The 25533-nt window shown below is 46.5% G+C and overlaps 1 protein-coding gene across 2 annotated transcripts in view; it reads left to right on the plus strand.

Annotated features, from left to right (window-relative positions):
- The window catches only part of ZNF839 (zinc finger protein 839), an 88735-nt gene that overhangs the window by 30123 nt on the left and 33079 nt on the right, over window positions 1-25533 (plus strand). For both annotated transcript variants that reach the window (XM_029597968.1, XM_029597969.1), the window contains exons 3-6: window positions 7048-7275; window positions 14884-14976; window positions 16090-16242; window positions 24102-24230. In XM_029597968.1, coding sequence (XP_029453828.1) covers window positions 7048-7275; window positions 14884-14976; window positions 16090-16242; window positions 24102-24230 — 603 coding nt within the window. The remainder of the gene's footprint in view (window positions 1-7047; window positions 7276-14883; window positions 14977-16089; window positions 16243-24101; window positions 24231-25533) is intronic.

Here is a 25533-nt window from a genome sequence, read left to right on the forward strand (position 1 = left end):
AGGGTTCCTTAAGAAAAGGAGAGATGTTTTAGTTTGGGAAATGATCTTTTCCTTATCTTCCTGCTAAATCAATCATTACATTAGGGATGTCCCTCCTCTACAGCTGATGGAGACAGGAGACATCTTTTTCATGAACTCACTCAGGGGCATAAAGGGAATGTGGTCCTGGCCCAATACCAGTAGTCTCTGTCTTCAACAATGCAGATACATGAAGGTTGTAACTCCGATTTAGGGTGTGACCCTGACCTTGTTGAATCCTTGTTCTTGAATCAGCAACTTCTAGGGGTTGATTTTTCTCAGTGGGAGCATTCTCTCAGAGCCCACCCTGGGAGACACCTGATGGTTATCCTAGTACCCTGAGGTGTCAGTGGAGCCCCTAGAGAGCAGTTCCTGGATCCCCAAGAACCTGGCAGCCCATTTAAAAAATAAATGAAGATGCTGACAGGTCGGTCTCTCTCCCTCTTTCTCTGCTCCTGCTTCTCTTCCTGGTGAAGGAACAGCAGAAGTAAGTGGAAGCTGGGGCTGATTAGCAGCAGACAGTGGCTCTCTGGAGGTGATGATTTAAGTGGCTGTGCCATGTGTTTGCAGCGGTGCTGGGGAGAGAGAGCAATAGCTGAATGTGCTTAGTCACCACAGAGGAGGGGAAGCTCAGCTCCCCGATGTTGTTCTGCTTTCCTGGTTGTTTCTGGGGCATTGCAGTCAAGAATGTGTAACCTTATAATATATTTGTTTGTACACATTCCCCATAGTCTGTTACCACTATGGAGGTTCTCAAGTTCAGGCTGTGCAAAGGTAGAACTGTAAAACCAGCAGTTCAGTGTAACAATTGCAATAGTGAGGAAGAACTGTGGAAAGTGAGTACTTAGTTTGCTGTAAGTCCTTTAATTCAGTGGTCCCCAACCTTTTTAGCACCAGGGACTGGCTTCAAGCAAGACCATTTTTCCATGGCAAGGCGGGGTGGGGCTTTGGTCATATAAGGGCGGGGTTATTTTTTACAATTTCCCAAACAGCACATATATCAAATAACACACAACAATTAAAACTAATACGGATTTTAAAAAGCCCCTGCTGTCCATACGTGGGAGCTCTTGATTTCCAGTCACCCTGATATTGTCGAGGATTAGGAGGTTATCCTCTCTCTCTCACACATACTCTCACATGTCCATTCTCTCTCACACATACACTGTCATATACATACACATTCATGCTCTTATACCCTCTCTCAGGCTGTAAGATACTCTCTCACCATCCACACACACACCCCCACACACATACATACACTCTTACTCCCCTGGATTTTCTCATACACACTCATGCTCTCACTCTCACTGGCTCCCTCACAACCTCAGAGCCTCTCTCATTCCTCTGCTGCCACTGTCACTGCTGCCGCGTGGCTGTTGGGGAGGTGCTGATTGCCGTTACTGGCACTGAAGCCCATTCTTCTGCCTCGTACATTGTGAGATCCGCATAGTGAAAGTGCTACTCTTGCACATTTATTTATTTATTTATTTATTTATTTAGAATTTTTATATCATTCCCAAAGATTACATGTGCCAATCAGTAAAAAGTAATTTATTTTTTTTTTTTACATCTGCTGTCTGATCTTAGTTTTCTAATTGGTTGTTCACAAGCTTTTTTTTCCCACCTTCCCTTTCTTATTTTTTTGTCAATACCTTTTATATTGCCTTTTTTTCTATTTCTTTTCTCGCCATCTGTCTTCCCTCAAACACACAGTCAGGTTCTCATTCTCACATGCTTTCTTTCTCTCTCTCACACAGACACAGGTTCTCACTCTCACATGCTCTCTCTCATACAACCATTCATACACAGTCTCTCACTGGCACATGCTGTCTGACTCACACACACAGGCGCTCTCTCACTCCCACATGCTGTCTCACACACACACAGAGGCTCTTACTTGCTGTCTCTGCAAACACACACAGTCTCTCAACTCACTCTCACACACCATCTCTCAACTCATGTCATACACGCACTCACCTCTGGGCCTCTTCTTTACGGGTCGCCACAGGATGGGCTCTGCATCGGCCCTGGTCTTCTCGGGCCGTGCTGCTCCTCTTCTGCACGCGGCTGAAGCTCCTCCTCCTTCCTGCCCGCGCGGCTCCGGCAACATTTTCCTTCTGGGGCAGGGCGGGCAGGAAGTAGGAGGAGCACCTGCAGTGGCTGATGCTCCTCCTTCCTGCCCACGCGGCTCCGGAAACATAGTTCACTGCTTAGCCGCGACGTGCTAATTAGCTCGCCTGCCCGCAGCAACGGCAGCCATTGAATGGCAGCCGGGGAGAACGGCGCTGCGGACCGGCAAAAAACCCCCAATGGCCCGGTACTGGTCCGCGGACCAGTGGTTGGGGACCCCTGCTTTAATTTATAACCACAGCTCACTGTCCTACAGCCCCATGGCAGGTGCACAGCTTGAGACTTCCAGTTTTGGGTTCAGACTTCACGGACTCTGACAGGCTGCAAATCCAGTTACCGGATTTAAGAGGCTCGCTAGATGATGCCCATTTAGAAAATCAACAGTCTGACAAAGGCATCCAAATCACAGCACATTAATTTCAGAGTTGATCCTCATGTAACAGAAAGGACCATTGCTGCTAGAGAATGGCTCAAATGAGTATGTAATCAGCAAGAGGCAAACCATGTTCCACCTCTTGACGAACAAATAATTATGTTGTACCATAATAACCTAGGGTCAGCTGCTATGGTTTATGGTTTAAAAAAACCCCCAAAATACTGTCCTGATAAATAGGGGACACTAGGGTTATATTCCAGCAGTGTCTTCCTTTACGTAACACAGACACAATGTAAAGAACTTTGATACAGGAGCTAACAGCAGAGATCTCGTTTAAATTGGTCAGAACTTACCTGAAGTGGAGTTGGGGGGGGGGGGGGGGGGGGGTAGGAAAGCTCCAGCAGTTGTCAAATGTAATTAGCTGTCAGCTGCTCAGCATGCTCTCTGTATCATCTTACAAGCTGCAATACTGGCAGCCCTTAAAGAGTACATAATTTGTAGCCCTGTAGTGCGTAGTCGTCACTTGTCCACTATCGAAAATGGATTACACAGGGAAGTTGTTTGCCCTGGTTTTGGAACCAAGAGTGTGCCTAACCCCACAGGCTCCCTTTGCCTGTAAGAGACCCTAGTAGAGCACCTCAAGTTTGAAACCATAGCTTAGACCCGCAAGCTAGGGAAGAACAAGATAGAGCAGAATCATTTGAGTCAGGGCAGATAATACAAGAGCGGAGAAACTCAGGACTATCTAAGGAAATGAAGCCCCTTTCAGCCTTTGCAGGCATGTTAGAGGCTAGCCCCAGTTTGAGTTCTTGGGAGGGCTTGCCTCTTCCAGGAGCTCAGGAAGGGCTATAAGGACTCATATCGGGGAGCCTTTGCCCCAGATGGATGTTAGGTCAAAGCACAAATCTTATTTAGCTAAGCAGGGACCTCTCATTTCAGGGCCTCTGGTCCCCAAGGTATAAAATGTGCTGCCTAGGGACTGCAGCCAAGGCCCAAGGGAAATACAGAACCCCCTTAAGGGGGGGACACAAAGCTCCTAAGTCACTTTAGATTTTCCTGGAGGAAGAAGAGGAATTTGCAGACAGCTCTTCCACGATATGCCTATCCCAGAAAGAAGATCCAACAGCCCTCATGTCCAGTGTGCTGGCTGCTCTGGGGATGTCACTCGCTCTCGCTAAGAGACCCAACAGAGGAGGATCGGTCCTTCCGGGATAGTAGGAAGCCACCAAGAATACTCCCCTCGTGTAGGTTCCTTACTGAATTGGACTCCCTGAAAGGGATCATCACAGGAGGAGAGGAAATAGCTTCCTCAGTATTCCCTGACCCCCCGAGGCTTGGGCTCGACAGTTATGTACAAGACTGCCACTCTGGTAGAAGGGGGTTCAGCATTGAAAAACCCGCAAGACAGGAAGTTAGAGGCAACCCTTAAATGGTCTGTCATATAATGCTGCAGTGCCACCCCTGACACCCACTCAGGGTAACCCTATGGCGATTTGGAGGGTCCTGCCAAGCACTGCACAGGCCTGCTTGAACCTGCACACATGTTCCTATGCTGGCAATTTTCCACTCGCCAACTGTGTTCTAGGTTGCCTCTCGGCAAGTTCTCCACCCACAAGCCAACCCCTGGTGGGTTTTAGGTGTACTGAGCCCTCACAACCCAAGGGTCACACAGTTTCTAGAAAAACACCCTCAGACCAAATATACATATTAAGGATTGTTAATTAGTCAGACAGGCAGAGCTAACAAACTAATAAGTTTATTAGCAAAAAGTAAGAACAGTGAATGGAAAAAAATCTAAATTTCAAACAGGAACAGGTAAAAGCAACAAGGACTAAACAGTAACGGGTAACTAAACACTTTACACTACTTACTAGTGCCTGGGGAGGTCAGGAAAAAAGGCTGTCCACAGGAGCTGAATAGGGTCACAGCACAAACCCTGCTCCCTCTATACTCCCAGCTGAGACTAGAGACTCTTATAGTCTGGCTTTTGAAAGGGTGTACCTGTGGAGAAGAGGGTAACTGGCATTAGTATTTTCAACTAGGTTAAAAGGCTTGGAAGCGTGTCCACACCCCAAGCCTATGTCAGATTTGGGGATCTGTTGAGGGGTAATGATTTAAGCAGGATCTTTTCCTCTGGCTGGGACAAACAGCTAGCACTCGTATCTTTGGACATCCAAGCAGCAGCTGTCGCATGCCATGGGAGCAAGTTATAGGAGCCTCAGTAGCTCGGCAGCAGAACACAGGGCGTCTCCTGAGAAGGAAAAAGTAAATAAATTAAGGGTAGATGCACAAGGCTCACTGTTCTGCCGAGATGAGCCTCAGCGTGATCTCAGGTGAGTGCTAAAGAACTTTGTCAGCCAGACCTTCGAGCCATTAGAGCAGGCATCCGTTAAGGGCTTTTCTCCATAAACTTGCTTCCTCGGGCAAACTGGCTTAGCGAAGACACATTGCAGAGCTGTAGGCTTGATGCTGCAGGGATCCTTACCTAGGAATTTCACAAAGGCCAAGTTGTCCTATCTGCCCAAGCTAGGTTCAGCATTTGTTGTGAATTATCAGAATCCTTTCCAGCCCTCAGTAGTAGTGGCAGTCAGGAGAAACTAAAAGTCTGGACTATTTAGAGACGCATTAGATTATCTAGTCATTCCTGAAGATAAGTTATAGGAGAACAGACAAATTTTTTTGTGCTAGGTGACAGCACCCAAAAAAGGGTAGGCAACCTCTAAGGCCACCATAGCCAATTGAATCAAAGAAGCAGTATTACCAGCCTACCTGTTATTAGGTAAGCAGCCTCTGGTAGCATTTCAGGCTCTCTCTATAAGGGCCTGATTTCAAAAAGCATTTACACACTTAAAATTGGATTTTACACATGTAAATGCATTTTACCTGAATAAGTGGGCTTTTGAAAATTGCTACGATATATGCCATTGAATTGTCCATAGGATATTCATGTGTAAATGCACTTTATGCATGTAAATGGATTTTTTAAAATTGCTATGATAGAAAGTTACATTTACACACACAACCTTTTTAAAGTTACCTCCTATGAGCGCAAGTTTCATCTGGGCCAGAGGCAGTTCAGACACTCTGGAAGGAATTTGCAAGGAGCACACCGGATCGTCCTTGCGTGCTCCTGTTGAACACTCAGTCTGGTCATTCAGACCAAGGCACAAAAACTGCCTCCAAGGTAAGGGTTGGTAGGACAGCCTTGTCTTCCTCCTGCCCTGGCAAGGAGGAATGTTGGTAACTCCCTAATGTAATGACTGGTCTAGCAGGAGGAGAAGGAACATTAAATTATACTTACCTGATCATTTTCTTTCCTTGATTCCTGCTAGACCAGTCAGGATCCTGCCCAGGAAGACAAGGACGAGTAGAATCATTGGGATGATGGACAATATGTGAGGTACGCTTGGCTGCAGTCTCTTTTCTCTGTCTCTATTTATCTTACACTTGTCTTACCTCTTGAATCACTCAGTGGTTTTGTACCTGTGTACAGTCCTCAGCCAGTACCTGTCCCGCTCTCAGCCCGAGACTGCCCACAGCTTCCAGCTTGCCATGCCTTGTCCTGCCTATGCCTGATCTTAGCTCCCATTCTGTGCCCTGATGTTTCATAGAAGACAAGTCCTACCAGTCCCAGATCTCAAGGGCTCAACCTGTGGGACAGGGTGTTGGTTAGGCAGAAGGCCAGCCCAGCGGTCCTGCACTGCTTCTGCAGGGGTGCTCACTGCCCCCTGACAAAAATGAAGATGTATTTCTAAGAAAGTGACATTAAAGGGGATTTCTTGTGGTCGCAGTGCTTTGGCAGTAGGTTATTGGTATTGGGCCAGGACCACATCCCCTTTATGCCCCAGAGTGAGGTCATGAAAAAGGTGTCCCCTGTTTCCGTCAGCCGCGGAGGAGGTAAATCCTAAACATAATGACTGGTCTAGCAAGAATAACGGAAAGGAAAATAACCGGAAAGTGTAATTTAACGTTTATCTGGTACTGGCATAAGCATTTCGTTGTAAACAGAGGACGTTAAAATTTGCTGTACAAATTTATTTTACTGAGACGAGAGCTTGGATCCATCTCTTAGCTACTGTCATGCAGTTTCTTAGTTGCTATAATGAAAAATTCAAAAGACTTAGCAGTGTCTAGCATTTCTGCATATTATACAACCTTTGTGTTGTGATTCTTATTACTGAGAATTGCTCATATCTTTGAGTATTTGAAACTAGAAAAAAAAATATTGTGGTAACTGTTAATCCACCTGATTGCACAATAATAAAGGTCAACAAATAAAAAAAAAAGCGCGGTACCTTTTTATTGGACTAATTTAATATATTGTTTAACTTTTGAGAGTTAATCCTTCCTCCTTCAGTTACCTGCTCATTCTGTCTGAATCTGAGGAAGGGAGGGTTAACACTCGAAAGCTAATTAAGAAATGTATCAAGTTGGTCTAATAAAAAGGTACTGCTTTTTTTTGTTGACCTTTGTGAAAACGTAGAAAAAAATGTCTCATAATTTATTATATAACATTTTAGACTAGCAAATTGGCAGATAAGAGGCTGTTGGAGCCAGTGCAACAAACTGAAACCTCGGGTTGGAGCTCTGAAACACCAAAGGGACATGAGCAGGTCCGAGGAACCAAGTGCGGGCGACCAACAGTCTTTGGAAGGCGAAGACGTGGCAGACCTGGGAGACCCCCGAAATCCCTTAATACAGTATCAGCAGAACATCATAGACTGCGAAGGAAAGGGAGGTTAAAAGAGGTACACTTCCATCTTGAGCCCACCCTTCTCTTTTGAAATTGTTTTTGTAAGGCAGGACTCTGACAATTGTTGAAGCTTCATGTAGTAATGCTCAGATTTGATTTTTGTGTATTTTTCAGAATTGTTAGTTGAATGTGTACTCTTGTCCCAAGGGAGTTTTAAATCTTAAATTTTGAAAGAGTCCTACGGTTTATATGGTGTATCTGTGCATATTTTTGGTACTAAAAGAGGGTTGTTAATGCACACAAACCTCATCATTTTCATTTTAAGTACTACATTTCTAGGATAGCTGATTCTATGAAAATAAATGAAAAAAAATACAGAATGAAATGTAATAAGAGAAAGTACTTAAAAAAAAAAAATACTAGACAGTCGACAGAGCTCACCAAGCACTTACAAGAAGAATATCCTCAGTATACTTGATTTGGCCAATGAAAGGGATGTTGCCCCCAGATAGGGTCTTGAGGAAACGCTATTAAGAAAGAACATATGAAATTGCCATACTGGGTCAGATCATCAAGTCCAGCATCCTATTTCCAACGGTGGCCAATCCAGGCTACAAGTACCTGGCAATTACCCAAACACTAAGTAGATCCCATGCTACTGATGCCAGTAATAGCAGTGGCTATTCCCTAAGTCAATTTGATTAATAGCAGTTAATGGACTTCTCCAAGAACTTATCCAAACCTTTTTTATGTTTCAAATTTGTTTATTAAGGTTTTGCAAAAGAAATTACAGACAACGAAAAGGTATGCAAGCATTGGTGTACTCATTCCAATGCCTGCCCTGTACAGACTAAATAAACTCCCCCATCCCTTTCCCTTCCCCACATTCCTTGTGCACATCTCTACAAAATTAATCCCCACTAGGGGGAACATTATAATCATTAAGTATTAGGCTTCTGGCCTGAGTCGATAAAGCCTGTAAATAAGCATCCCATACGAGCAAGAAAGTTAGTCTGTGTTTCAGTAAATTCAACTTTTCTCACAGGACAAGCAGCATGGTAGTCCTCACATATGGGTGACGTCAGTGGATGGAGCCCTGTACGGAAAACTTTTCTGTCAAAGTTTCTATAAAGCTTTGACTGACACTGGCACACTGAGTGCACTGAGCATGCTCAGCCTGCAATTGTCTCTGTGATCACAGGTGTCTCCCCTCAGTTTTCTTTTTTCCGCTGTGCAGTAAGCATAGCAGTTAGGAGCTCTGAGAAATTCTCACAATTTTTCCTCACGGAAACACTTAAACTTTTACTTCATAAATGCTTTTTCCCTGCACGGGTCTCCCTTCGCGTACATTTAATCGACGCTCGTGAGTACTAGGCCGTTTTTCGGTGTGTTCCTGTCACCTCACTACGGTTTCCCCGGCCTTCCAACTGAATTGCGGCCTTCCCTCTCCTTATGTTTTCACAGTTAGCCCCACATAGCCTGCGAGTGTCCTCCTGTGACCCTCTGCCTGGTTATTAGCGCTAGTGGGATAGAGACTTCCACGGTTACCGTTGCCGCCAGGGCCTCTGTCGAATTCATACCTCAGTACCTTCGTGCAGTCGATGCCCCCATCGTTACCGTCGGTACCCCCATCCAGGCCGTCCTGCCTTTTTCGATGCCATTGACACCCCTTCCCCCACGGTCCGTCGATGCCATCGATCCCCGCATAGATTCTTTCAGTGCCATCAATGTTTTCATCCATGGCGCTGATGGTTTTTCCATCGATGCCTGGGTCAGTTCCATGGATGCCATCGTCGATGCCATCATTGCCCGGGTCGTTCCTATCGATGCCGGTATCAATTTCCCAATGCCATCGATGTCTATTCGATTCTTCGATGCTACATCGTTTCCATCGATGCCGATGCCATCGGTGCCTCTGTCACTGTTATCGTTGCTCTGCCTGGGCCTTCAATGTTTTTTCATCTATATTTTTGACGATACGCTCGAGGCCGCTTCTATGCCGCCATCGATACAGTCAATACTGCATAGCACCTACATGCAATGCCCTCACCTAAACACAGTGCCCCATGCTTTGGGTTCTTAACTAAAGCCCCGTATCAGCCTACGACACTACATAGACGCCATCCAAGACATCGGTGCTATCCTACTCTGTGCTAGAAAATGCCCAGGCCAAGCAACATCGCTATTGCCACTGCCACTGTTCCACACAGTGCTGCCAGTCCTCAGTGCTCTAGAATGACCGGACCGAGTTCTGAGGAATTCTGTACTGGTGTCACAATTCATCGAGCTGCTGTAAAAAGGGCCGGGTTCATGAGTCATAATGGCACCCCTATACCCGAGGCGTTCCCCACCGACACCGGTGCGGGGTTCTGACCCTCCACAAATTACTGTGGTAGCGCCAGACACGCTTAGCCTGTCTCCTCTATACCTGTGCTACCATACCAGATTAGAGTTGTCAGATGTTTACGTCCTTCAGGCTGTCCCTCGATGCCTCCTGAAATCCACGGAGCCATCTATCTTCACCGGCTCATCCTTCTGCGATCCACGACGGATGGTAAGTACTCTAATCCCACTTCAACGACAATCCCATTGAGACCTGTTCTCTAAATCGGGCCATATGGTTCGAAAGGTTCTAGGTCGTCTTGTCTTCCAAGAACCGTATTAGTGTCACATATCGCTATTGCCAGCTATGTCTGACACAATACCAAGAGAACCTCTCTACCAATCATTTGGGATTGCATCAGGACATCCTCCCGTTGTCAGCAACAGGACTCTGTACTGATTAGGAACCAGAAGCTAGAGTATTAATTAAGGACCGAAATCCCAGATGCATCGCTGATCTGCTAAACACAAGATTCAGCAAACACTGCCTCAATTGCAAATCCACCTCGAGGCCTGGCGACAGATCTCGACGTTTTCTTGTACAGCACACAGAAATGCGGGTAACACATTTACCGCTCACGCTCCCGTGGGAGATTACATGATATCCAGATTACATCAGCCCCGCCAGTTGGGCACCTCCTGGTCTCTCAACTTGCCGGATATCAGAGCGGCCACCCCACTTGGTACCAAGGTTTAGGGTACAGTCCCCCGAACACTACAAAGCGCAGGGGGGTGGGGGAGTTTTAATCTCATTATTTTCTTTCAACAGAAAGTAGTTACTCTCCGCCCATCCTGGACCTCAGAAATATCAACTTTCTTCAGAAGGGACAGGTACCATGGTGTCTCTCGTCACCATACTTCCATACTGCAGTAAGTAGGTTGCCTCTGTCCTCTAATCTTTCTATGTGCTTCATGGTGAGTAGTCAATATTACAATTCTAAGCTCTGCCGGTTGCTCCAGCTTCAGCAACTTGGGTATTTCATTAAATCACTAGCAGTGATTGCTGTTCCTCTACGGAGTACAACATCATTCATGCTTTTCCTTGCATGGTCAGCTGCATAACAGTAAATCCAAGCAAAGAGCTCTATCTTCTTCATGACTCACTATAAATCTACTACCTGGGATTGCTGTTAGCTACCATAAATCCCATATAGAACACTTCTGGACACCACAGTCACAACGAACTTCCTGTCCAACAACCGCACAGACATTCTGACAAATTCCTATATGTCTCTGCGCGCATACAACATAACCTCAGCCCCTCAATTCTTTCATTGCTGGGCCACGGGATTTTTTTCACCATGCACTTTACTCATAGGTCCAGATTTGCTATGAGTAAGATTCAGTGAAATTTCAATTATCAGTGGATCTAAGCTGTTCAACCGCTTTCGTTCCTGATTCTTATTGCAGATCTAGAACCAAAACCTAGGCTGGTCCTGCTCATGCTCGCATTTACTCAGGGTTGCAGAGTTCGAACTAACATCTTCTCAACCCAATATGCGTCTATTCCGCTCCATGCATAGTTTCACATCAACTTCCTGGAGCTTCTAGCCATGAGTTTATGCCTTTATGCTTTACAGTACTGCCTCTGCAGCAAACCTTTGTGCATAGTGACAATGTGGTATTTCCAACACACAAGCACGCACAACCTCTTAGCTGCTCTGCTAGGAAGCTGCGCAGCTCTACCCTTGGCCCTTGCTCACTCCATGCATCCCCGGGCCACTTATCTAACAGACTTACTGAACGCACTAGCAGACCTTCTCCATATAGGTTTCCATCCTCTCTGATGGTCTCGGACTACATGTGTAGCGAGAAAAATCTTCTAGTGCTGAAGTCAACCGACCTTGTCTTCTGCGTCTGAATCGAACCATACGGTGGACAGATTCTACTCCCTACACATGTCTCGAATGCGTTACCATGGACGCCTTTGCTGCAATAAAGGCCTCGTATGTGTCTCTTTCGATGCCTTTCATAGCCAGCACTCTTATTATGCTGCACCGGGATGGGGTTCACTGTTTCTTAGACCCACGTCCTGGCTGAGACCAGTATGCTTTCCCATACTTCTCAGTCTATCACACCAGTAACCAATTCGCCTTCTCACAGGTCAGTTCTCAGGTACTGGTAGTGTCACAAAAACCTTCCACACATTAAATGTTACCACTCAAAATGGCATGATTTACCACATGGCGCATACAAAGGGTATTACCCCCTTTTTTTCTACACCACTCTTTTCTCTTACTCCCACCCCAGACATCCTCCACATGGGTACGCCTCGGTTCCAATTGGCGTTCCACTTGGGAGTGGGGATACCCGATTAATGGTTCAATCCCTTCTGAGTCAGCTTACCATGGGTTATCCACTGATTAAGCTGCCTCTATTTTTACTGGTTACGGAATGGAGCCTATATTTAGTGCTTACAAGACTCATACGTTCCCCGGTTGAGCCTTTCCATTCCTCTCACTTAACAGTCTGGCATGGGAAATTCTTTCCCTCGTAGTCATCACTTCTGCCAACAGGGTCCGTGAGTTCCACACCTTGTTACATACTCACCTGACCCTGCGTTCCTCTGTGACCGAGTGGTTTTAAGTTTTCAACTTCATATCCTTCTTAAGGTAGACGTTGCATCTCACTTTACTCAGAATATACTCTGCCTACTTTTTCCCAACACCTCTCTCTCACCAGGGCGAGAGGGTTTTCCACTCCTTGGACTGTAAGAGTGCACTTGCATTCTATCTAGACCGCACTACACTCCATAGGAATTACACCTAATTCCTTCCTTCTGTGGCAAAAGCCAAGCTGCGAGTTCCAGTGGGCAAACAGACCTTTTCCTCCTAATTGACGGTCTGTATCTCTTTCCTACCAACAAGGAGGCATTTCACTACAACACGGTGTGTAACCACACTCTGTTAGGGGGCCGTACCAGCCTCAATAGCTTACCTTCGGCCGGTGCCGCTTGTACATATTTGTAAGGCTGGACCTGGAGCTCTCTCCATACCTTCATAGCCCATTATTGCTTAGATACGACTAGCCGGCATGCTTCCATGTTTGGCCAGTCCGTCTACTCATCTTCTTTCGGTTTAACTACCCAACATCCTTCCACCAACCCATTAAGAGTTTCAGGATGCCCTCCTTACCAAATTCCATCCCCGTCGTTGCACCTTTTGCACATCTTTGGGTGCATTTGGTGCACTCTCGGGCATCCTCAGCTCGGTACTCACCCTTATGTGAAGACTACCATCCTGCTTGTCCTGTGAGAAAGCAAATGTTGCTTACCTGTAACAGGTGTTCTCACAGGACAGCAGGATGTTAGTCCTCACGAAACCCATCCGCCACCCCGCGGAGTTGGGTCTGTATACGTTTTTACTTTTATTTTAGTTTAGCTTGCGCTTTTAGCTATAAGACGAGACTGAGGGGAGACACCTGTGTCTCGCAGGGATAATTGCAGGCTGAGCATGCTCAGTGCACTCAGTGTGCCAGTGTCGGTCAAAGCTTTATAGAAACTTTGACAGAAAAGTTTTCCGTAACAGGGCTCCGTCCACTGACGTCACCCATATGTGAGGACTAACATCCTGCTGTCCTGTGAGAACACCTGTTATAGGTAAGCAACATTTGCTTTCCATATATTTCTCATTAAGACACATAGTGTGTATCTGATTCTTCAGTTGGGTCATAGTAGGAGGATTCTTTCCCAGCCAGCATTGCAAAATAGCCCTTTTAGCCAGTAACAGTTTTTGAATCCAAAGGCAGACATACTTTTGGCTTATCACTACCTCTGTCAAGCTATCAAAAAGAATCACAGAGGCTCGCAAAGGTAAAAGAAAACCTGTGACAGTTTGTAAATATCGGACAACATTGTGCCAAAAGGCCTAAACCTTGGAACATGACCAAAACTGGTGCCCTAAATTTCCAGGTGCTGCTGTTAATTTAATGCATATGTCAGAGGGAGCAATCCCTAACTGGTACACCATCTGCTGGGGATAGTAATAACGCTTTAAAAACTTACATTGTATTTCAAGGAGAGCGGTATTGCTGGTAAGGGATTTAAGCTTCCCAAAACATTTCTCATATTGGGTCTGAGAATCCCAATTCCAATTCAGAGTGCCATCTATCCAAAAGGAGCCTAAAATCCAATTTTGGTTTCAGTTGACTTAAGGTGGCATAAAAATATGAAACCGAATGACGGGAGGGATCATCTGCATCAAAGATCTCAGAGAGAATCATTCTCTGTTCATTACCCCTCCAATTTCTCACTCCTAAGGAGTGGATATAGTGTCTGTCCTGTAAGCATGCGAAAAAATGTGTGTAGGATTGGAAAGATTGTATGAGTCCTTCCGTCAAAAATTTTGCAATCCTTGTTAGCCCCTGCGCAAATCATAGAGCAAAAATTCGTTGAGATATAACCCCAGTGGAATGGCCTTATTACCTGTTAAAGGCAGGAATTGAGACAGTGCCATTCCAAACGCATAGAATGGCAAACGAATTTCCAGGCTTGTACTAAGGGAGCCACCAATGGGCTCTGTCTGTCTATATTGGTTGGGTAGCACCGAGAGCTTGAAATGAAGGATATATCCCAACCCCAAAGGAGCAAGCAACATGCATTCCAAAGAAATCGGAGTATAGAATTGAGTCCCCAGGAGCCAATCGGCTACATGGCGCAAATTATAAGCAACATTGTACAGCCGAAGATCCGCCAATCCCAAACCCACCATTTTCCCACTTATGCATAAAGTTCACAAAGGCAATATGAGGTTTACCCTTTCTCCAGAGACAACATCTAAGTAATTTTTCCAGGTGACTTACATCTTGTCTGGGTAAGGAACAGGGAATGGTTTGGAACATATACAACCATTTAGGCAAAATAAGCATTTGAAATAGGTTAACCCTCCCCACCAAAGACAATGGGAAGTCCCGCCAACTATGTAATAGCTTCTCTGAGTCATCAAGCAATTTTTGGATCAAACCTTTTTTAAACCCAGCTACACTAACTGCACTAACCACATCCTCTGGCAGCACATTCCAGAACTTAATTGCACGTTGAGTGAAAAAGAATTTTCTCCGGTTTTAAATGTGCTACTTGCTAACTTCATGGATTCCCCTAGTCCTTCTATTATCTGAAAGAGTAAATAACTGATTCATATTTACCCATTCTAGACTGTTTTTGTGGGACATAATTAGTTATATGCCTCACTGGCTCTTCCTTTCGTGTTGCTCATGGAGACTAATAATTCTCTTTGCCCTGTGTGTTTGGTTTCCTGCTGAAATTTATCCTTCTGTTTGACAGCTACTACATCAGTGTAGCAGTGAAGATGTAATGGAAGTAGCTCTCCCATACCTGACAAAGCTGGTTACTGTTTATGAATTTCTGTTGATGAAGGTGAGTATGAAAAGGGCAAAGAAAACAAAATGTACATGACTCTCTCAATTTTTGCTCCAGAGAAACGTTTGGGAACTTAGTAAAAGGTTAATTTTATATTAGGCCTGCTAGCCTTTTCATTGTTACGCAGTATGGTTACAGAAGGGTTTTATGTTTGGAAAGCAAACTGTTCTTTCATTTTTTGAGAACCCTGCAATCTGTTGCTTGTTGGAAGAATGTTCTCCACTCATTGGCAGTAATGGAGAAATTTGAAGTTAAAAGGCATAAATCTGAATTTTTGCGTACTTTTGTTTTCATATATGGAATCTTTAACGCCTAGAGCATGAAGTCAACTCTTAAATGATTTAGACTGATTTGGCTTTGTACTGTCTCTTACTTTTTATCAGTTGCTATTATTTCTGTGTTATGCTGGTTGGGTGGGTGGGATTTAAATGTTTGCATTTTAATTATGCTCTGTTCTTTGATGTATGTGCAGAAACAAATTACCATGTCCAATTTATTGAAATTTTTTTTTCAATAAAAATCATTTGATCTAATTGTTATGCAGACTAAATATTACTTATGTATGAGGATTTTTCCTAATCTGGTACTGATATTTCATGATTGTATTTCATTTTTTTCTGTTACATAGTAAAACTGTCACATTTTTTAGACATCTGTTGGTAAATTTGCATATGTTTTTCATGTCCAGTCTTTTCAAAGTTTTTCTCTATCACAGGATGGTGCTTCTATGTAACCTCAACTATCATTATGATGGAAAAAAAGACAAACATGAATGATCATATATAATGTTAAAAAACTGTTTAAGGGGCCTGACTCTGTGGTTTGGCCATAGTGTTGTGATGCAGGAACTTGGGCTGGTCTAGCTCAGGTGTATCAGGGCTTACATTCGAGGGAGAGAAAGTGGCTGGTGCTAGAGTAGTACAAAGAGTTCGGGTCAGAGGAAACTTCTACTTGGCCCTCACTCAACGAGGGGATTTGAATTTTCCAAACATGCTGTCTCGGTGGAGGAGGGTTAAAAAAAAAAAAAAAAAAAAAAAAGAAAATCGAGGTGTGAGAGAAGATCCAAACATTTTTTAATATTAACTGGTTTGATTTTTTTTTTTTTTAAAGGTGGAAAATGGACACCCAACCAAGGCTGTTTTCCCAGATGTGTACAAAGAATTTGAAGAGCTGCATAACCTTGTAAAGATTATGGCTCAAGACTATTTTAACAATCCAGGATTTTCAAGTTTTCATCAGATTTTGGAAGTAAAGAATCCAAAGGTAAGCCAACAGATGCTTGTACTATATTAGTTTCTCTGCTAGTGCCCAGGGTATGCCATCTGAGGTGAGATGCCCTGCGCATCCTGTGAGGGAGTCCTTAAGTGAATCTGGCCTTCTGTAATACCGTGTTTCCCCGATTGTAAGACACCCCTGATAGTAAGACGTAGTGGGAATTTTAGGGGGGTCGGCTAATGTAACACATCCCCCGAAAGTAAGACGTACCTGTCATTTAAAAAAAAAATTATTTTTAAATACCTGTCGGAGGGCCGCGTGGGTCCAGGCGGCGGGAGCCGGGTGGTCGCGTGTTAAATCTAGGCCGCGGGCGGGTGGGCGCTTGTTCCAGGCGGCGGGGGGGGGGGGGGCGGGTGGACGCGCGTTAGTTCGAGACGGCCGGCGGGCGGCGGGTGGTCGCGTGTTAAATCTAGGCCAGGTCGCACAGGCGCGCATTCATTCACTGCTGGTGGGGGCTGCCTCGGCAGCCCCCACCGGCAGTGAATGAATGCGCGCACAGGCCCACAGCGTCTGTGCGCAGTCACATGCCGTGACGTCACAGCATGTGACTGCCTTGAGCGCCGAAAGCAGCCGGCAGCGGCAGGCGAAAGCAGCCGGCTCCTCCGCCTGGATGAATGAATTCATTCACTGCCGCAGCCCCCACCGGCAGCCCCCAGCGCCGAATCGCAGGGGTCGCACAGGCGCTGTGGGCCTGTGCGCGCATTCATTCACTGCCGGTGGGGGCTGCCGAGGCAGCCCCCACCGGCAGTGGAATGAATGCGCGCCTGTGTGACCCGGCCTAGATTTAACACACGACCACCCGCCGCCCGCCGGCCGTCTCGAACTAACGCGCGTCCCACCCGCCCCCCCCCCCCCGCCGCCGCCGCCGCCTGGAACAAGCGCCCCCCCGCCCGCGGCCTAGATTTAACACGTGACCACCTGGCTCCCGCCGCCAGCCGCCTGGACCCACGCGGCCCTCCGACAGGTATTTAAAAATAATTTTTTTTTTGAACACTCAGGTTTTTTTTCCAATATAAGGCATACCCTGAAAGTAAGACATAGTGGGACTTTTGGGGGTAAAAAGAAAGTAAGACGCTGTCTTATATTCGGGGAAACACGGTATATTTTTTGATAAAAAGAACATATTTATATATGGTGTTGTGCGTAGGTTCGAAGATCTCTCAGGTTTTGCCCAGTTCCGTACACCTATTTGAGCACTTGCAGTCACTAATGTGTCTGCTTATGAGAACCGATCACTCATTCAGCTACCCTCTCACTTTTCCTTTGTTATATTCCTATATAAATAGCAATAATACTTGGAGTATTGATATAGAAAAAGTGATTATATTTTCTCTTAGCAGTAATATATTTCTTTTAGCAATAATGAGAGATTACAAAAATAGTATAAAATACAAATGGTAAAGCATATAGAAAGCTAAGCTGAGCTATATATAAAAATGTACAAATCGGTGGCAGTTTACTTTCCTGAGATCTCTGAATTGATTGTCCGGTCAGGCTGGTGAAAACGTAACTGCACAGGGTTGGGAGTCAGGGAGCAGCACTGGGAAGACCTTCACGCACAAGATCAATGGTGGGGTTGGAAGGAAATTAGAACCAAAAAGTTACCATTATGGGCCCTGACCTCAGCGATCAGAGTAACAGATAAGTATGAGAAAAATAAGTACGAAAGCTTGCCGGGCAGACTGGATTGGCCATTTGGTCGTCTTCTGCCGTCATTTCTATAAGCTTGTATTTGGTTCAGTGTATTCAGTTCAGTAGCTCACTGTTTCTTCGATTCCTGTTTTGTCTGGGCCTTTTATGCAGGCTGGGTGTATACTCTGTCCCTTTGAGTCACAAATTCTTCCAGCCTTCTGTCCCTGTGTCTTTCCTTCTCATCAGTAGTGACACAATGTCCATGCCCTTCTTTTCCTGTCTCTGGCATTTGCCTCTTAGCTTGTCTCTCAGTCCCACTTTCGGGCATTGCCATGTTGCCATTTCCGGCACAATCACTTTTATATTCTATTTCCAGCAATATAGGTAGTATAAAACATAAGTTCTTACTTCCCTGCTCATTTGCTCACAGTAATCAAAGTATTTTGAAGCAGTGCTGTGCCTGTATTTATTTATTTTATTTATTTATTGGTTTTTATATACTGCCGCTCATCAGAGATATCGCGTCTGTGTACAGAGAGCAAAAACATACGCCGGAGCGTTATACATTATTATTTGTTATTTGTTTACATAGCCAGGCGGTCAGGAAAAAAAGCAGGAGGTAAGCAGAGAAAAAAAGAAAAGTTCACAACTTCAAACACGGCCTTTGCATTAAGCATTTGTTCCTCTGTGTGGGATCAAGTGTTCTTTAAACACAAGCTTCCTCACCTCCCCATCCCTGGTCCCTGTATCGAGCATTAATCCTTTGCAGAATATCTGTTTCTCTATGTGCTTTGTGCACTACACATACATACACTGGCTCCCTTGCTCCGCTTGTGAGGGAAGATCATTAACTCTACAAAAGGGAACACTGAAATCTATTTTCACACTCCTAGCAAGTGACATCAGAAATATCCATACGTGATATTTTACCTGTTATGCTCTGTTTCCTTGCTTAGGATTGATTTTCTCCTTTACTTGGTGTGGTGGAGTCTAGAATAAACTTTTAACTTCTCTAACAATGTTACAATTCAAATCTAACTTGTTGGTGCCCCCCATTATTTATTTATTTATTTATTAAGATCTTTCAGTTTAAAATAGAGAAATCTGATGTCAATGTCGTGCGCACAAGTGAAGCGCATAGCCACGCGCCCACTGTGCCGGGTGCATAATGTCAACCTGTGCGCACAACAGCGTGCACATCGCTCTGCACGCGCTCACCACACCTACGTGCGCAACTTCGCACACCGGAGCGCACAACTGTATTGTACGCGCACAAGCCATGGCACCAACTGAAAATAAGCTCAAAGGTCAGGGCCTTTACCCAGCATGCCACATTAGAGCGGCACAGCAGGCCCTGTGCATACAGTGCGAAGAGGCCCTAAGGGACCCAACTCATGGCCCCCAGCCAGTACCGGACCCCAGCCTTTTGAGCGGTACGCCGGACCTAGCATCACACAGCGGGACCTCCCCTCAAACGGGGCTCCCCAGGGACACCTAGTCTAGACCCAGCTTCTATTTCCTGGGTGGAATTCTTCAAAGGTCTGCATACCTTCGTCCACATGCCACCGGGGCCTTCTACAATTCGGTCACAGGCCCCACCAGAGGACCTCAACATGCCAGGACCCTCTATGCCCAGGAAAGTGATCCCACTGCCCAGAAGCCCCACCTTCGGGGACACAGACATCTTTGATGAGGGGTCAGATCCCCTGGAGGGAAGGGGAACTCCCTCCGGGGAGAGAACCCTGTCGAACCATGAGACGCTTCTTCACCAAGGACGAACTTGCAGACCTGGTCACACACAGCTTAAAAGAGCTTGCCATCCCGGGCACAAGTGCCTCGGGGGAACCTAAGATGAACCCAATTTTGGAGGGACTCCGTCAGACCTCCCGCCATTTCCTACTATTACAAACTGTCCAGCAACTAATTGACCTGGAATGGGATGCTCCAGAAACCACGCTCAAAGGGGGCTGGGCTCTGGCAGCCATGTACCATCTGGACCCCGCCGCCAAAGAGCTCCTGGCATGTCTGAAAGTGGATGCCATGGTCTGCACGGTCTCGAAGCGCACTACTATCCCGGTGGAGGGAGGAGCAGCACTCAAGGATGCTCAAGACAGACATCTGGAATCTATCCTCAAACAGTCCTTTGATGCCTCCGCTATGTCTTTACAGATAGCGGCCTGCTGTGCCGAGGTGACATGCGCCTGCTTAGCACAGACCAGGAACAACACTCCTGGGGAAGCTCTGGAACCAGCTGTTTCATTCCTCGCAGACGCTGCTTCAGATCTGCTACGCACAGCAGCTACAGGAGTCTCATCCGCCGTGGCAGCCAGAAGACAAATCTGGCTCCGAAATTGGTCAGCCGACGCATCCTCCAAAACGAGACTCACAAAGATGCCTTTCAAGGGAACGCTCCTGTTCGGAAGCGAACTAGAGAAACTAGGCAACAAGTGGGGTGAGTCCCCACTGCCGTGGCTACCGGAGGACAGGAATAAGAGAAATCAACGATCCTTCCCCCAGACTTCCAGGGGCAGAGGATTACAGCTCTTCAACCCATATAGAAGCTCATATCAAGCGGCCCGCCCCGCAGGCCGGAGCCAGTCCTTTCGGAACAAGCACAATAAAAGGGGAGCCGGCTTGGGCCCAGGCCCCAACCACACACCCCACAATGAAAATCAGCCGACCCATCCAAAGGAAGAAGCCATAGGGGACAGACTGCCCTATTCTACCAAAGAAGGGTCGAGATAACTTCGGACAAGTGGGGTCCTATCCATCATTCGAGAGGGATATTACCTGGATTTCCACCACCTCCCTCCGGACAAGTTTGTGGAATCTCCCTGCCACGACCCTTCCAAGAGAATGGCAGTGGAAGCTACACTGACCAGATTTACTAGCCTTAGAGGCTATAACACCGGTGCCTCCATAACAAATAAATACTGGACATTATTCCATCTATTTTATCATTCCCAAGAAGGAAGGAATGTTCAGACCTATCCTGGACCTCAAGGCGGTCAACAGTCACCTGAAGATTCCTCGCTTCCGCATGGAAACTCTATGCTCGGTAATAAGGGCAATACAACTGGGAGAGTTCCTTACCTCCCTGGATCTGTTGGAAGCCTACCTACACATTCCGAACCATCAAGAGCATCAGCGTTTTCTACGCTTCTCGATCCTGGACTGTCACTACCAGTTCCGGGCACTGCCTTTCGGGTTAGCCACTGCACCCCGGACGTTCACCAAGATCATAGTGGTGGTGGCAGCAACACTGAGGAAGGAAGGAATCCACGTGCACCCTTATCTAGACGACTGGCTGATCAGAGCGAAATCCCAGAGGAAAGCCACCAGGCAACCAGAGTCAAAACTCTACTGTAGAGCTTCGGGTGGGTGGTCAACACAAACAGGAGCTGCCTGCAGCCTTCCCAATCTCTAGAATACTTTGGAGTCTGGTTCGACACCAAACAAGACAAGGTCATCCTGACACCGACAAGGAGATCAAAACTGATGACCCAGTTACGAACCCTGTTGAGCGAACTTCGCCCGACAGCATGGGATTACCTACAAGTTCTTGGCTTCATGGCATCCACACTGGAAGTAGTCCCATGGGCACGGGCTCACATGAGACCCCTACAACGCTCACTACTATCACGATGGAATCCACTGTCCCAGAACTACACCGTACGACTTCAGCTCCCGGACAGAGTTCGGGCCCAACTACGATGGTGGCTACAAGAAGCCCATCTGAGCCAGGGAATGAGACTATCATCCCCAACCTGGACCCTATTCACCACGGATGCCAGCCTACGAGGATGGGAAGCACATTGCCAGGAGCTAACCGCCCAAGGGCAATGGAACAAAGAAGAGTCGGGATGGAATATCAATTGCCTAGAAGCTCGGGCAGTCAGACTAGCCTGCCTAAGATTCGGTCACAGACTCTGAGGCAAAGCGGTCAGAGTAATGTCAGACAACGCCACAACAGTGGCCTACATCAACCATCAGGGAGGAACCAGAAGCCAACAGGTGTCTCTGGAAATAGACCCCCTAATGTCATGGGCGGAAGTGAATCTTCAAGACATCTCGGCCGTCCACATTGCCGGGAAAGACAATGTCGCAGCGGACTACCTCAGCAGAGAAAGTCTAGATCCAGGAGAATTGAAAATGTCAACCACAGCATTCCAATTGATAGTAAACCGTTGGGGAACACCAACCAATGACCTCCTGGCAAACCGGTCCAATGCCCAGGTACCCAGTTTCTTCAGCTGCAGGCGGGAACCCCAGTCCCAGGGAATCGATGCCCTGGTACAGACCTGGCCACAGGAGACTCTGTTATAAGCCTTCCTGCCGTGGCCCCTATTGGGCGCGATCATTCACAAGATAGAACACCACAGGGGGCCAGTACTTCTAGTGGCCCCGGACTGGCCAAGAAGACCGTGGTACGCAGACATGCGAAGACTGCTGGCAGGGAAACCCCTGCCGCTACCTCCACACAGAGACCGATCCACGAGGGTCCAGCTCGATTCTCTCTTACGGTCTGGCCATTGAGAGGACTCTCCTAAGGAGGAGAGGATACTCGGGGGCAGTAATTGACACCCTACTCCGAGCAGGCAAGTTCTCCATATCCCTAACATACATAAGGATTTGTAGAGTATTCGAATCCTGGTGCGAGGACCATGACATCATACCACACTCATTTAAAATTCCTGCGATTTTGAAATTCCTACAGAAGGGAGTATCCCTCAACTCCATCAAGGTACAGGTGGCTGGCTTGTCATGCTACAGAACTAAGAGCGAGAGTGGCAGCAAAGCCTCTCACCTGGACGTCTCCTGCTTCCTGAGAGGAGTCAAGTACATCAGACCACCCCTGAAGCGGACGGTGCCTCTTTGGAACCTTAACCTGGTCCTAGATTTCCTAGCAGGAACCTCCTTCAGACCTCTCCACGGCCTGTCTCTCCGACTATTAACATTGAAGACAGCCTTCCTGCTGGCAGTCTGTTCAGCCCGTCGTATATCTGAGCTACAAGCACTGTCCTGCCGAGAGCTGTTCCTCAGACTCACCCCAGGAACCATCCAGTTACGCATAATTCCGTCTTTCCTCCCCAAAGTGGTGTCTCACTTCCATCTCAACCAAACCATCTCGCTACCATCGCCAGATGAGCATAACAATTTAGAAGAGGCTCGAAGTCTACGCCATCTCAACGTCGGCAGACTCCTAGTCCGATACCTGGAAAGGTCGGAATCCGTCCGAAAGACGGACCATCTATTCGTCCTTCACAGCGGGAAGAAGCAGGGGGAAGCGGCCTCACGAGCAACCATAGCCTGCTGGATCAAAGAAGTCATTAAGGCGGCCTACGTGGAAGCAGGCAAGCCACTGCCTTTACAAGTCAAGGCCCATTCTACTAGAGCCCAGGCGGAAACAAAGATGCTGTCACCCGCCGAGATCTGCAGGGTGGCGACATGGTCCTCCATCCACACCTTGTCCAGGTTTTACCACCTGGATGTTCAGGCTCGGGAGGACACAGCGTTCGCAAGGGCAGTACTAAGTGGGTCATGGGCAGCCTCCCACCCGGTTCGAGAGTAGCTTTTATACATCCCATTGGTCCTGAGTCCATCTGCTACAGGCTAGGAAATGGAGAAATTACTTACCTGATAATTTCGTTTTTCTTAGTGTAAACAGATGGACTCAGCATCCCACCCACGGCTGCCGTTACTCATGGAATTCTCGGGGGACATCCCCGGGAGTGAGTGATTCCACAGGTAAGCCATGCTTTCCTTCATCTAGGACACCCATCCTACCGGGTGTCGAAGTTTCTTGGTTGAGTGCACTGGCGGTCACCAGCTATAGCCAATTCAACCAGTTCAAATTATTCAAGTTAACCAAGTTATAAATTTAATCAAGTTACTCAAATTATTCAGTCATGCATATATCCACAATGCTTTTCGAGGAGAATACTGAAGAGCTGCACTTCCTGCAGGGGTATATGTACTAGAGCTGACGTCAGATTGAAATCTGATCCGTCTCCAACTGCTATCAGGAGTACACTATAACCATTGGTCCTGAGTCTACACTAAGGAAGACGAAATTATCAGGTAAGTAATTTCTCCAATATGAAATTTTATAGTATAATATCTGTAAAGAAATGTTTTATTATAAATTAGAATACTGTATACTGGGGGCTGGGTTAGTTCTTTATGAGCATTTAATGTGTACAATTCTTTTGTAGGTTGCAGAGACCTTGGGGATCACAGAAAAATTTCTCAGGAAACAAAAGCTTCATGAAGAAGGCTATTCACGGGCATATTTACTTGATAAGCAGTTATTTTCAGAGGCAGAACAAAAATGTGCAAATGAGGTACTGTATTTATTAATGATGGTTTAGTTTCTTAACCTCGATATATTTAAAGGTTGAGAGATCCATTTTCTGGTGAAAATCACCAGTAGTGCTACATGAAAAGATAGTATTCTAAAATGTCAAAGGTCAGTGTCTAGTGATAGGAATTGTAAGGGCTAGATAAATTGGACAGATGGGTCATTTGATCTTTTTCTGCCATCATGCTTCTCCCAGGACAAGCAGGGTGGTAGTTCTCACATGTGGGTGACGTCACTGGACGGAGCCCTATCACTGTCAAACGGGCCAATGCAGTATGGTGCTCTCAACCGAGCGCACCTTTAGCCCTCGTTTGGCTGCGAATCTTTGGATGATCGCAATCTCCCTGCCTTGCTCGAATCCTGGCTGGCTAAAGAGCTTACTCTTTCACAAGCACATGGTCACCTGCGTACAGAACGCGCACATCGGTTGGGCGCACATAAACCAGACGCCACTAGGCCACGCGTTGTTGTGGCAAAAATTTTCACATTCGTGCACAAGCAGGAAATCATGACAGCGATGTGGAAGGGCCGAGTGCTGTACTATGAGAACCACAGGGTGCTCATTTTTCAGGATTTCTCTGCGGCTGTTGCGGCCCAGAGAAGGGCTATAGCTCCGATCTGCTCTCAATTACTGGCGCAGGGCTTTCGAGCTTCCTTGCTTTACCCGGCTCGCTTACGGGTGGCGACTGTTGCCGGAGTGTCCTGGTACACTTCGCCACAGGAAGCCAAATCCTTATTGAAGGAGTCGGGGTCTGCCACCGCCAGATCAAAATCTGTCTAGCTTACAGGCGAGATGCTTGGTTCAGAAGTGTGTGCTCCTGCGCTCACACGGTTCTAGGAGCTGGATGTCTATCACTCACATCAAGGACTGTTTTTTTTCTTTCTCCGTCCAGACAATTTGTAGCCTTTTTCTGCTTTTGTGGTATCTGGTATGGAGACTGTATAACTTTTACCTTTTGGTCTCTGCTGGAAGCGCCTTAGTAGTACCGAGTTTTTTTTCCCTAATACATGGGCCTGTTCCAGTTTAAACATCGACATTGCCCAGAACTTCTTGGTGATGTTTTTTTCTCTTTTCTGCTTTCTTTTCCTCTTTAACCAGCGTGTGTGGCCTCTGAAGGAGCAGGATATAAAGTTTGCTGAGGGAATCTATGGACTGTTATCTTTGTAGCTCCCTTGCATGTCTATAATGCTTTTTTATTTCTCAATGTTCTCTTATGTGATGTGGAGGCTGATCCTTGGTTTTGATGCTCCTCTCTTTATTAGCTATTTCCAGATATGTATATAGC

Source organism: Rhinatrema bivittatum, chromosome 4, assembly GCF_901001135.1.
Source record: "Rhinatrema bivittatum chromosome 4, aRhiBiv1.1, whole genome shotgun sequence".
In the NCBI taxonomy this organism is placed as follows: domain Eukaryota; kingdom Metazoa; phylum Chordata; class Amphibia; order Gymnophiona; family Rhinatrematidae; genus Rhinatrema; species Rhinatrema bivittatum.